This window comes from Acartia tonsa, chromosome 11, assembly GCF_053477335.1.
Source record: "Acartia tonsa isolate MP-2025a chromosome 11, ASM5347733v1, whole genome shotgun sequence".
NCBI lineage: Eukaryota > Metazoa > Arthropoda > Copepoda > Calanoida > Acartiidae > Acartia > Acartia tonsa.
In genome coordinates this window covers 22738946-22753467 of record NC_137270.1, presented here as the reverse complement: position 1 = coordinate 22753467, position 14522 = coordinate 22738946, and the positions used below count along the sequence as shown (strand labels likewise).

At 29.8% G+C, this 14522-nt stretch overlaps 1 protein-coding gene and 1 long non-coding RNA gene across 4 annotated transcripts; one reads left to right on the top strand and one right to left on the bottom strand.

Moving 5' to 3' along the window:
• Positions 1–257: 257 nt before the first annotated feature.
• On the bottom strand, positions 258–10490 carry LOC145332323 (carbohydrate sulfotransferase 10-like). 3 transcript variants are annotated; one of them, XM_080177309.1, is made up of 16 exons: positions 10410–10473; positions 9210–9281; positions 8702–8818; positions 8256–8297; positions 7774–7873; positions 6632–6757; positions 5776–5839; positions 5471–5540; positions 5300–5353; positions 4300–4362; positions 3805–3888; positions 3383–3449; positions 3080–3151; positions 2332–2378; positions 1175–1234; positions 258–934 (listed from the first exon to the last, which is right to left on the bottom strand). In XM_080177309.1, exons 5-16 carry the CDS (start codon positions 7813–7815, stop codon positions 868–870), a joined length of 816 nt encoding a protein of 271 aa, XP_080033435.1. In that variant the 5' UTR covers positions 7816–7873; positions 8256–8297; positions 8702–8818; positions 9210–9281; positions 10410–10473; the 3' UTR covers positions 258–867. The 3 variants fall into 3 exon arrangements, with proteins under 3 accessions (XP_080033435.1, XP_080033436.1, XP_080033434.1); XM_080177310.1 differs by having other exon boundaries at positions 8707–8818; XM_080177308.1 differs by lacking the exon at positions 8702–8818 and having other exon boundaries at positions 10410–10490.
• A 3096-nt stretch (positions 10491–13586) lies between these two features.
• On the top strand, positions 13587–14306 carry LOC145332338 (uncharacterized). The gene is made up of 3 exons (XR_013884162.1): positions 13587–13769; positions 14057–14127; positions 14204–14306. It is a non-coding gene; the product is annotated as an uncharacterized LOC145332338 (long non-coding RNA).
• Positions 14307–14522: the final 216 nt, after the last annotated feature.

The following is a 14522-nucleotide window of genomic DNA, read 5'->3' as shown; positions in this document are numbered from 1 at the left end:
TGTCTATTGTTTTACTTTATTTGTACAACTGTCGACTATAGCGTAATTAGAGTGCACCCGCTTGTTTTTTTGTAAGGTGATAGGTTCGAATTTTGGCCCAACATTGATCCATAACTCAAGACGTTAAACATGGTTCATCTGCTGCTATGTCAGGACATAAATAGTTAGAGAATGCCTTGGCTCAAAACATACATAATTTATTATCATGCACAGTTGGGACTTCAAGACAAGGTTTAGTCAACAAAATATTTATTAACTTAATATTCAAATTAGAATTTATTTCTTAAATTTATAAACATAAAAACTAAAGCTATATATAACATAAGATTAAACTTAAAACAGTAAAATGATTATCACATAATTTATAAAATTGCAGAGAGTCCCATTGATACAATATTATTACATTATTGGTATATATTGATAATTAACATGAAAAAAACACTGTAGCAAAAAAACATTTTTTTGCCAGTAACTTTAATAGTTGTTTAGTACATAGTATTATAGACATTTATCAATATAAAAATTAAAAGATGAATACCAGTTTTGTTAGACCCGAGAGGCCGAAGTCTCAGGCTAACAAAACTGGTTTTAATTTTATGATTCATATTTTATTATCCATGGAAATACGATGCTATAAATGATTTTTCAGTATGGCTGAAATCTAGTTCTAATCTATCGGATATCAATCGGATTTGGAGTTATATTGGTAAATTAAAGACAAATTGACATTGAAATAATATGTGTATTTATAAAGTAGTTGTGCTACGAACAAGAGTAAAATAATTCAGTAGAAGCGTAAATAAATTTCAATATGAAAATAAATAAAATATAAAAACAAAATAGTTTTTCTCTATTTTAAGTGAATTTTTAAAATTTCTTATCAAAGAATTCGTCGGGGTCATATTCAAACATCTCAAAATCTGGTCCATATAACCTAAAACAATGTACACTTTCTTTAGACTATAATTAGTGGTTGATACGTTTGGACACTTAACTTAATGAACCAACCAATTAAAATTAAAGAAAAGTTCCCAAAGTTAATAAGCCAACGAATACATTATTATAAAACTTTGGGGAGTAGTGTAATAACAGTCCCCTTCTTTCTGAAACAACTTAGTAGCAAAGCTAGTATAAAACTAACTTTTTCCATATACTTTTAGGTGTCTTTACTTACTTTTTAAGTCTATCAATAATATGTTGAGGTACAGTTTTAAAGTAATCAGCCACCATTCGTCTAAAAAGTAGTTTATATATAACTAGCGGCTACGCCCCTAGAGGCCTCTAGGGGCACTTGAGGAGGGGGGAGTCGAATTTGATAACCCAATTTCTTATTTTAGATTTTAAAAGAAAAAGTAAAAAAAATTGGGGGGAGGGGGATTGGACCCCCCTCATTTTTAATTTTAGTCAAAAAAAAATTTGGGGGTATTCTTCATTTTTTGGGGGGGTTGGGGGTGTCCAAACCCCCAAGAAAATAATTGTAAATCTTCCCGGGACCTATGAGAACTTCTCATTGAGAAGCTACCCTGTTAAGGAGAACCCGATCGGTTAGCGGTTAGCGAGATCCTTCGGTACAAACACACAGACAGACAAACAAATAGACATCCTGTTACTTTAGTTTTAAAACTAATATTTTCGAGTTATTACAAAAACTTAGCAAAAAGATATCTGACTAATTCTTATTAACACTAAACTAGAGCATTTTTAATAGTTATTTATCGCATAGTATTATAGACATCACTCCGCGGATATGAAGTTAAATCACAGAGTTAAAACTAGTTTTGTTAGATTTAAGGGGCGAAGGTCCTGGCTAACAAAACTGGTATTAATTTTATTATTTTTATGTTAACATTCGTGAAAAATTTTCTGTAACAAGATGCTATACATGATTTTTCAGTATGGCTGAGAACCGGTTCCAATCAAACGGATATTAATCGGATTCAAAACCATACTGTTAAGAGATGACTAACATTGTAATGCAACTTAGATGACGAATTTACATTATAATTTATATGAAAAATTAATCTAAATTTAATTTTTAGAAAGGTGTTTGCTATTGATGTGTACTCAAATTAAATTTTTAAACTAGGATAAATGTGGTAAATATCAAACGTAATTAATTTAAAAGTTACAGATAATGGGTCGGGACAAAGTGTCTCAAAAATCAGCCATATGACGTCATAAAAATGAGGGATTATCCTTATTTTTTAGAGGTTTTCTTTTCCACTTCTCTCCATCTCCCTAATTTTTCATGACGTCACATGGCTGATTTTGAGACACTTTGTCCTACTATATACCAGATAATCAATTAGTAATGTACATTAAAACAGTCACCTTGTATCGCCTTTACTCTTATGGTACTGGGTTTTTGTAAATGGTACCTAAAAAATTAATTAAGGATTACAACTCCATAAGAAGCGAAGCTCTAACAAAACATGGATGAAAAAAACGGAAAAAATATGCAGAGTGTTAACAAGTCATAAAAAAAGAGAAAACATGACGATAGATAAAAAATCACGAAACCTTTAGAAATAGATATATATGTTTATGTCTTTTAGTATTATTCCACCTTTTACTCTTATATTTAAATTTTATGACGGAAATGCCAACGATTGATCTCATTTTTGGTATACAGATTTCCGCGACAACAAAGTCTATAAGCGAAGAAACTCTATAATCAAGTCGTAAAAATGTAAGTATGTGCAATAGTGCATAAACATTATTCTGTATCAAGCAGTTTTTCAACAATTTACTTACATTTTTGCTTCGACTCTTATACATTTATATTCTTATTATTCAGTTCTGACACTATAGAAGTGTTAATGTCCGTTTGTCCTGCTGTTTCAATGCTTCGCTTTTATGGATGTTGTCATTCTTGTTATTTGTATAAAGCTTAAAAAACTACTGAACCGATTTGGTTCTACTTTACAGTGATGCTTAACAATAACCCGGTTTGGTTTAAGGCTATTTTTATATTTGATTCTTGAGATGCTTTAATGTTATTTTCTGTCTATTATTTCCTCTTCTAATAACTATGGGCCCATCTGCTAGTTTCATATAAATAGAGTAAATAATTACTCACATTTGTAGCTAAAGAGAAGTTGTCCATTTCTTGTTCAAACTCTTCTGCTTTCAGTAAATATTTATATGGCACCTAAATATATTTTCTTCAAAATAAAAATTTCTTTGAAACAAAAAAAAATTAATATCTTTTTTATCACTTCCTGTCCTACTTTTTATTTACGTAGCTGGGGACAACTTTATTTCACCTAAAATTTACTTTACAAATAGATATTATTTCTTTATCACTGTTTGCTGCTCTTTTATCTGTATAATATTTTTGTGGCCGTGCTAATTATGGATAAAATTGTTCTCCAATTTATACCTGGCAATACCCACAGCGGGCTACAAATGGCAGCCAATGGAGATCTAACCCGCATTTGGAATAACTTCTATAAAAAAAATATAAAATAAGGGAAATATATAATTGGAATCTTATTTTTGCATGGCTTAGTAGAGTGGATTTTCTGCATATTTTTGGAAAAAAATGTGGTTTAAGCAGCTAAAGGTACAATTTATGCAATTATATCTTGAGTGTCCTACAACTAAAGTGCTGACACAGGTAAGGTTATATAACCTTCAGCTACCTTTTACTTCGCGAATTATTTTACAGATTGTTAAAAATATAAATCCTATCGACTTTAGATGCTTGAAAATTTGAAATTTAGCGGTCTTTTGGATTTTTACAAACATGAATAACACTGCAGACATTCAGTGAGACAACCAGAGAAAGACAAACAGGCTTACCTGCATACATGCTGTGCTTGGTCAACTATAAAAGTTGTGAAAGATTTAAAGCTTAAATCGCCATAAACAACTAGGATGTGTTTTCTAAAATAAATAGTTTATAAATCAATGTTAAAACATTCCCTAAATAAAAAAAAATTACAAGATGATATGTACTTTAAAATCAAAACAAGAAACAAATCTTATTATTAAAGCAGTAAGGTATTTTGTTTGTAGCTTAAGATTTCAATAACTACTGGACCATTTAAATTCTCAATTCTTTTGAGGATTAACGTGGGCCTCGGGATGATTTTAAGCAATTTATTTCTAAGATTTAAGTCAGGTTATGGTTTTATGCTTCAATCTTTTCTACTTTCTTATTCCTATTAATTAATAGAGCACGTTCTAGCAAGTTCTAGGGGCGCAGTCGATATATTTTCATAAAGCAACATTTTGAAAATAACAATAAATAATAATAGAAGGCAAACTGGACTTAAACCAATTAATTACTCTTACCTAACTTTGGCAAATGTTGGATCTATGTTAATACTGATTTTGTCTTTGTAGGCTGACACAATCCTGTACAATAAAGCAAGGCAAATTATGTTCATAGGTAGTGCACCTTTAGAAGTTCACATTCACAAAATTTTAAAAGAAAAGGGTTAAAGAATCAAAAAGACAGAAAAAGTATAAAAAGAAGAAAAAAATTGTCAAAGAAAAGTAAATTTTACACACGAGAGAAAATATTATAAAGCTAGAAAGAGGAGAGATAAAGAAGAGAAAATAGAGGGGGGGAGATTAAGAACTTAATAATCCTTATAATAAAGTAACAGGATGTTTGTGTGTTTGTGTGTCTGTATGCTTGTACCGAAGGATCTCGCTAACCGCTGAACCGATTGGGTTCTCCTTAACAGGGTAGATTCTCATATCTCCCGGGAAGGTTTATAACTATTTTGGGGGAGGGTACCACCACCCTCCCTAGAGAAATTAAATTCTTTTTAAATTTCTCGATTTTAGAAAGAGAGTTCAACGAAAAATAAACGTCAAACGCAAAATAGCTATATTTTGAATATAAAAAAAAACATTTAAAGTGCCACTAGAGGCCTCTAGGGGCGTAGCCGCTAGTAGTTATTAATGCATCACGTATTATTGACAGCTTTCTGCAGAAATCAAGATTCAAACCAGTTTCGTTAGCCCCAAAGGACCGACGGCCTGGGCTTACGAAATTGATATTAATTTTAGGATTTTAATATTCGTTGATACTTGTCTGTATTTCGATGCTATACATGATTTTTTAATATGGCTGATAACTTAATTTAATCCACCGGATATTAGTCGGTTTCGAATAGATACGGGAATAGTTATTTCTCGCATCGTATTATAAACGGCTTTCCGCGGATATAGAATGTACAATTATAAGAAAGCTGGATATAATAGACATAGTTTTTTCGTATGGATGAGAACCGGTTCCTATCCACCGGATTCGAATAAATACGAGAAATAATATTCCGTTTACCTTTCAAATGGATGTCTAACCATAGTAAAGGATTCTGCTGTCGGAATTTTTTTTCTAAATTGAGTATTTTAATATTTTGTAATTTTAGCAAATCTATTATAAAAAATTTGAATTTGGTCAATTTGATACATCTCAATCAAACAGGTCCCAAAATAGTTTATAAGCATTTACCTCAATGTTCTTATAGAACCTAGTCTAAATAACCTCGGAACCTTTTCATGTAGTTCTTTACTTGACCTACCTGAAGTGAAAAATATTAATTAATCAGCTCTAATGCTGTAAAATTTATTCTGTAATTTATTAATTCAACATAAAAAAATTAAGCACTTTATAGGCTTATAGCGATCATCTCGCTGCGCACATAAAAGCGCCAAAAAGACATCTTTTACACGTTTTCAGTTTTCTCTACTTTCTCTACGGATATTTAGCCTCTTTTTTACTTATTTGTTTTTTGAAGAAAAAAAACGTGTCGTTACCTTCTGAATTCATTGATAGATTTGAGTGATTCAGAATTTCAGAAAGCCAAGTTGTAGTTCCAACCTTAATCAAAATATATTTATGTCTATAAAATGAAAATTCTAAGGAGTTGAACATCTTTCTTTCCCTAATTTAATTTATATTTACCCAGAAGCTGCAATTTAGCCAATTATTTCCATTTTAAATTGTCAAAAATATAATATTTTGTTTGCGTAGAGTTGGCGTAAAACTTGTTTTTTGTGTAACTGTAGGAAAGTGGGTAAGGAAGGGCGAAATTAAAGAAGGTTTTTTTGGGGGAAATTTTCATTTAGAATTGTTTGTCAGAATTACATTCCCTATTCCCTGCATTTACCAAGCTTAGAGATCTCCCTGAGCTTTTAGATCGCAGTGATATGTGAGACATCAAAATGACAATTAAACAGATAAAATGGAGATAGTTGGGGCACACTCTAAGGAAAGGGCATGATGATTTAACCAATCAAGCCTTGACTTGGAACCCCTTCATGGGAAAGAGGAAACCAGGTAGACCAAAAACAACCTGAAGAAGGGAATTCCTGGATGAACTGAGAGATAAGAATCTATCAATTTCAGTGATGCCTCTACTGAGGCCCAATTCAAAGATAAATGGAGAACCATTGTGCGTGGCCTATGCTCTGGAAAGAAGAAATAAATGGCGATGATGATAAGAGATCTCCCTCGTTTTGGTAGCCAGCGTAGTTTTCTTCCTTTAATAAAAGGGCTAGTAGAAAATGATCGGAAAATTTGTAGTAATATAGACAAACATACACAAACAATTATAGACAAAAATACAATAAAAATTATAAAGTAGCTTCAATACTAAAAACTGGGGAATACCTTGGCATGTCTACAGTACAAAATATTATTGTAAGGTTCATAGATAAATCTTGGCAGAGAGGGGTAGCTGAAATGAAGTGAAGGGCTCTTTTTACACACTTGTTGGATAACCTTTCTCCTTCGGTCCTAAATAAATACTATTATTTCAGTTTTTTTTTCAGAAAGAAAGGTATTTACAGTTAAACAGTCATCCTTGTCAAAATGAAGAGTCTGAGGTACAAGTGATTGGTTTAACTATAACTTTAAATATTATGCATATTTTTAAAAGCGAAGCTTTTCTATAACTATGGTCGGTCCGTCCGTAACGGATAGCTTTTTTCGTTGATTTAGGCATGTTAGAATTGTCCTATCGATTTCAAATTTTGCATGGTGATTCCTTTAGTAGTTAGGTACGATTTAGAAAGCATAGCAACTCTTTAATCATCACCAAAATGTCCGTACGTTCATTTTTAAGCATGTTGATTTTTTACTTTTTTAACAACAAATTTGTATGTGATCTAATCATCCGTTTGATCTGATTTTTGGTATATTGATTCCTGGGACAACAAAGTATAATGTAATAAGCGAAGCAAATCTATAATCAAGTCCTAAAAATGTAAATATGTCCATAGACATTATCCTGAATCAAGCAGTTTTTCAACAAATTTACTAACAATTTTGCTTCGACTCTTATACATTTATATTATGATTATTTAGGTCTGACACTATACAAGTGTTAATACTTAATGTCCGTTTGTCCTACAGTTTCAGTGCTTCGCTTTTATGGATGTTGTCATCCTTGTTACATATAAAAATTATTGGTTGAAAAATTTGGACACTATTAATCATAAAAGTTCTTGCAGTTTTAAACCAACTAGTAAAATTAAGTCTCCCTCATCGTACCTACTTGTTTCTATATATCTAAACTAGCAGCTTTGTCTCTAGAGGCCACTAGTGGCACTTTTGATGTCACCTCCCCCCCCCCTCTATTTTAATTTTAATTTAAAAAAAAAAAAAACATTTGGCGGAGGGCTCATTTTTTTGGCGTTTTCTCTTGTGAGGGTGGTTGTGGCCTCCTGCAAAATAGTTTTAAACCTATAAATACACAAAAAGACAGACACACACACACAGACAGACCTCCCGTTACTTTTATGTAATGATACCTGTTCTGTCAACCAACTATCAAATACTGATTCTGTTGACATAGATTGTTCTGTAGAAGTCGGATAGTCATTTCTAGACTCCAAAAGTTCTCTATCAACCCTAAAATAGTTGTATATAATCTTATCTAATTTGAATAGACTAATAGATCAATGCTACCCTTCCCTGAAAAGTGTAATTTGATTGGTCCAGCAAGATATCACTGAAAATATGGTTATAGAACTACAAATAGATAAGGTTGAATAAATAATCAATTAAGATCATTTTAATGATCATGGTCTGCTAGGAGCGTACCAATTTTAGCGGCATTCTGCGCTTGTACCCAAAGTTTAAAATTTAGCCAATATAAGCAAAGTTGCGTTAGTTCTATTACCAAAATTCCAAATAATAAAAAAGGCGAATTTTAGGTCTTTTTATACCATCTCTATATACTTGTTAAAAATAAATTTAACAGTTGGAACTAATGTTTAATTATGAATTATACCTGGAATGATATTGATGATCTACTATCTTTGGCTGTAGTTGTCTGAACATATTAAAATAAACTCATAATTCTTATCAATTTAACAAAAATGAATTTACTTCACACCTGGCTAGAAAAAATATATGTGTAATGTATTATTTAATTCAGTATTGAAATTTTAAAGGTACTTTTTCAGTTTTTTACTTGAAGAACTTCTTTTATTTATAAAAGAGATATACAAATCTAAAAAGGGTATTACTTTTCTAAAGAAAATTTGATTATTTTGCAATTATAATTTTGCAAATTTTGCATTGCCACGAAAAGGAAGTGAGAAATCATTTCTCCGCCAGTTGCTTCCAAGTGAGGGCGGAATTAATCAGAAAAAATAGCTTAAACCACCGATTTGATAATATAAATTTTAAACATATTTTTGAACAAAATTTAGCACCAGCCAGATGTGAGTTTACCTTACTTAATCTGATGATGTAGGATGAGGGATGGGGTATGAGGGGTTTAAACACAACAACATGATGCATTGATGATACATTGATGGTTGTGTTCTGTGGTTGCACCACATAGGCAGCCTGTCTTTAAAGGTTATATTTATGCAATATAAATATTGTGCTTTACCAAAATAATTTGGTTTTGTTCAAACGTGATGTTGAGAAAATCTATAAACTATGAAATATCCTTCATAGAAATGTTAATAGAAATGAAAAATAACATGCACAATTTAAAAAAAATAATTATTAAATCTAAATAGTTTTCTTGCTCTAAGATAGAAAACAATGAAAATAATGTTAAATGCCCTCCTCCTCTATACTAAAAATGTCCAGAATTGGGACTTATAAAAAAGGTTAAGTGAGAAATAAAGAATATAAACCGAAATATTTGTGTTAATTAAATCATGCATTAGTAAATTTGAAATTAAATTTACAATAAAAAGTAACCTATAAAAATGCACACAAAATCTACCTGGATTGAAATGAAGCAAAGTCTAGGATTGTAAAGGAGAACCATAACCCCGCTATGCAGGTGGCACAATATCTAAATTCATAAATAAACAAGGATGACTACATCCATAAAAGCGAAGCTCTGAAATGGAAGGACAAACGAACATTAACACTTGTAGAGTGTCAGAACTGAATAATCTTAGTATTAATGGATAAGTTTATATGAACAAATTGTAAGTAAATTTGTTGCAAAACTGATTAAATACATGATACTGTATAAGGACATACTGACGTTTTTAGGACTTGATTATATCACATTGTACCTTTTTGTAATAGGTATCACCATATAAAGAATCAGATGAATAGGATAATTTTAACATACAAAAAAGTAGAAACAAATCAGCTTCTTTAAAATGGACGTACGGACTCTGGTGGCAATTATAGAGTTGCTGCACTTTCTATGTCGTACTGTTACAGGAATCCGCATAAAAAGTTTGAAATCGATAGGACAATCCTAACATGTTTAAAATAACGAAAAGAGCTAACAGTAACGGACGGACGGAAGTACGGACGGATCAACCCTAATTATAGAAAAGATTCGCTTTTGAAAATAAAAATTTGGAGTGATGTATAAAGTTTTGACGAAATTTTCAGCAGAACAAGGATGACAACTTCCATAAAAGAGGCTCTAAAATCAAAAGGAAGGAAAAACGAACAATAACTCTTATAGAGTTTCAGAACTTAAAGGCAGATCATAATTTGTAAGTCTAAACAAAACATATTTTCATTTTTAGGATTATACTATAGAAATACATCGTTTATAATATTATATCTAGTGGTCCTTGGAATCATATGAATAAGAGCATAACATGAAAAAGCTGTTTACACTAAAAGATAAAATACAGCTTTTTTAAAACACGTATGGACTTTCTGGTATCATTCCGAACTGTTTTAGCAATAATCATACAAAGTTTGAAATCAATAAGACAATTATAACATGAGTAAATCTTTAATCATTACAGACAGCCCGATCCTAATTAAAGAAAAGCTTTGCTGGAAAAATATAATGTTGTTTATTAGACATTTTACAGTGTATTCTCTCAGGTATGTATTCACTACACATAGGTTATATTTTTCTAACAAAATTAATTCAAACCCTTGTAAAGGCACTTGCGGCAGAAAATATTTTGGATGAATTTTTTATCTTATGCTAAACTTTTACCTGATTAGAAGAAGTTTGTTCTTCATGCTTAATCACATTAACTTTCAAATTAAAACATTATAATTGTAGTATCATTTATCTAAAAAATGGATAAAATTTTCTAATGATCAGTTACTTGCTTTTACAGCTTTTACTTTTAAAGTTATTTATCAAAGAACGTGTCCTAACTTTTGTGATATAAAAAAAATAGCTAGTCGGTGCTTTTAGTAAGTAGTAGATGTAAAATGATCCATAGAATTTAGATATGCAATCGTTTTTTTTTGTAGACCTCTTATTTTTGAAGTAATTTAAGTTTTTAAAAAATAAGTTGGTTTTAAGGTACTAAAACTCAACAAAAAACGAAAAAAATGCCATTCTGAACAAAAATAGTAAGATCTTTAATTTGACACCTTACTTTTTGAAATCTGTGGAGTATTTATTGAAAAAATCTATTTTGTTGAACCAAGGTGAATCAAAACTTTGAACCTTGGAAGCTTGTCATGAATGGGTTAAAGAAAAATCACAAAAGTTAGGACACGTTCTTTTCTCATAACGCTATAGATATAAACTACGAAACAATAACAAACCTAAAACTGAGTTGATAAATTAATATGTAAGTGTACATAATGTTTGACGCCTATCACACCTCGCCAGAGTAACAAATAATATATTCCTAAATGGCTTCTAAACAGATTGATATTTGAAGAATTAGAACCGGTTCTTAGCCCTACTGAAAAATAATGTATATCATTGTATAGACAGATTTCTGTGGAAGTTAAAATAAAAATCATGAAACTTTCGGCTTGGGTCTGGCTAACAAAACTGGTTTTAATCTTATATTTTTTTTTATTTTAAAGCATATACTAACACACAATCTAATATATTGCAATTGGATTATCATTTTCAGTTTTAATCTACAAAATTGTTGAATATCCGTATTAAGATTATCATATAAGAGCATTAGAGAAATAAGATAATAAGATAAACTTAAAGGTACATTTAAAGAATATAAAAGGGCTGTATTTTTAGTTATAGATAAATCCAAAATTGTTAAATGTTCCATATTAATTTGGAAACGTTACATGGTAGTCATAGCAAATTGGCGCTACAACCTAAAAGTCAATTTTCATAAATTAGTCTTTTTTGAAAGTTGCTGTATCACTTTAATACCATGACTTTTTCAATACTTTTTTTTCTACTGCTAAGTCAAACACGTGAAAAGTGCAGTAACATCAGAGACAATACATTGGCTAATAAACATAAACTTACCGTCAAGAAAAGTTTTAAAACGTCAGTCCTTTTGAAGCAATTTCTTAAATTAAATTCAAAATAACTAAAGATTTTGCAAGATTAAAGATTACAGATTTAAGTCAAGGATTAAAGTGTAAAAACATTAGTCTTTTTAATGCAAAGGTTTTCTATAATAAGAGTTGGTCCCTACGTCCGACCGTCCGTTACAATCAGATCTTTTTGTCAATTTAGACAAGTAAGAATTGTTGTATCGATTTCAAACTTTGCAAGGTGATTCCTTTATGTACAATTTAAAAGAGTAGTAACTCTATAATCATACGTCCAAATAAAATATGTTGATTTTTAATCATTTAACAACAGCTTTTTTATTTATATATTTATTCTATTTATCTGATTTGTGGAATATTGATTCTTATTACATCAAGGTATAATGCTATAAGGAAAGCATTTTTATAATCAAGTCCTGGAAATGTAAGTATACCCTTAAACAGTATTCTATACATTTGCTTCGCATTTATTGGCGTTTTCATCCTTCATGAAGTAATATCTTAAATTAAATTTTGAAAACTAAAGATTATGCAATAAAAGATATTAAAATTATGAAAATTAGATGATTCCACCTTATAAAAGTAATATAATTTGCTTTTGTTGTTCAATTGCTTAAGAACTGTTAAACATAGAACTGGTATGTTTCTAAACATATTTAGGCATTTAGATATCCAAAACAGCCAATTAAATGGTTATTTTTTTTTTATTTTGCGTTTTTTATTGTAAGTTAAGGAAATTATTTGGAGAAGGTTGAGGAAGGGAGAATATATTAGACAGTAAATTATACTAGTACCCAAAGTTTTACAAAAGTGCAGTGCACTGATTACTCATAAGGCATTAATCATCTGTCCTTAGAATTATGTGTGTATGAATTAGAATAAAAAAATAACTTATTCCTTTTTTGTCTAAAGCTATTACAAAAAAATGTACATCTAAACAAAATGTATTTGCATAATGTTTTAAATAAATAATTCAACCTTTTTAGAAAAATGATTAGCAATTATATGTTTGTCTACTTTCAACAAATAATACCTGACATAATTGGTAACATAATTTTTATTGCAATGTATTATGGGCAGCTTTCTGCAGATAAAAGTTATAAGATTAAATCCTGATTTGGCACATCAAGACTTCTGACTTTAATTTTCTTTTTATGCTTTACTTACTCTTAAATTTCAATTTACTATTATTTTTATGATCTGTACAGTAATATTTCAACTCATTTTACCCTATCTTTTAACAGCTAGGTGATAAATTTTTTTTGGTGTCTTCTACAATAGAGACAGAATTTTTTATATTATAAAATTTGTTTTAGTTTGGGGTAGGTTTAAGGCTATTTTCAAAAAAAAATAACAACTACAAAGAAAAGACAAATTATCTAATACTGTATCCATAGTCCCTTTTCTGATATTGTTCAATACAACAGTAACTGGAATTTTGATCTATAACTTCTATAAAAGAGACAGGTAAATTTTACTACATACTGTAAACAATTCAATCCAATGCAATGTATGCAACGTTTTTATCTTTAAAAGTTAAATTCCATTTACAATTCACATTATATTATGTAAATTTAGGGAGTATAACAATATGTCATGTAGGTAATGTATGCCTTTGATCTCAAAGAAAAAAATTATAATGACCTATAGTTATTTATATTACTAGCGGCTTCGCTCCTAGCCTCTAGGGGCTGAAGAGGTTTGATAAAACCAAATTTTCGTATTTTAGATTTAAAATAAGAATGTAAAAAAAAATTTCTTTGCGAAGGGGATTTTTTTTGGGGTATTTTTCATGTTTAGGGGGTTGGGGGTGTCCCATTCCCCAAGAAAATAGTTATAAACCTTCCCGGGACCTTAGAGAAGCTACCCTGTAAAGGAGAACCTGATCGGTTCAGCGGTTAGCGAGATCCTTTGCTACAAACAAACAGACAAATAAACAGACAGACTTCGTTCTACTTTGTATTATAGATAATTTAATTGAAATCATCTTTTATTTGTAACTTACTGGAATTTATTTTTTAGCCTGTGGACAATACCAAATAAAGGATTAGTAGCAAACTTTGCAATCAATTTTATTCTCAATGTAAGATTTAAAATTAATTATTATTTTATTGAAAAGTTTCACTTTTGTTTTTCTTCTAGTTATGTTTTGTAATGAACAGATTTTTAGAAAAAGATGCAGTTTGCTTATTTTTAACATTTTAAAGTCATATTATCTATTTAAATTTTTTTTTTTAAAACTAGATGCATTCAAAGAGATTTTACATGGAAGCTTAATTTAACTGGAAGGCAATCTATGCATCTCTTACACATATACATTTTTTTATATCTTGATTTATAACTTGCACAATAATTTTTTATTTTATCTAGCCACTGAGTCTAAATGCATTTGGAATAATGTTACAAAAACAGGATTATTTTAATAGCCTAAAATATCTAAGGTGAGTATATTTACTGTTTATTTAAGCTATAAAAAAACAATAATATAAAAGCAAAATTTGGAAAATTTCTTTTTAGCTTAGACTTTATGTTGATGAACCAACTGTTCTGGAATTTAAGCATTCAAATAACTCTGAGACTTTTTCTTGTTCTATATCCTAAACAATTGATCCAAGAAGGTAAAGATTTTATAAAACTAATAATTTTCTCATAAATTGTCTATAACTTTCCACAATTGTGATAAATTATTTATATTTTATTTTTAAAACTTAGCTATTATATATGAAAAAATTTTAAAAAACTATTCAATACAATGTCACGTAAAACTAATTTTTAAACTTTGTGTGAATAAAAAAATGCAATAATTTTTAGGTGAGACTACTCTGTGCAATGTGTA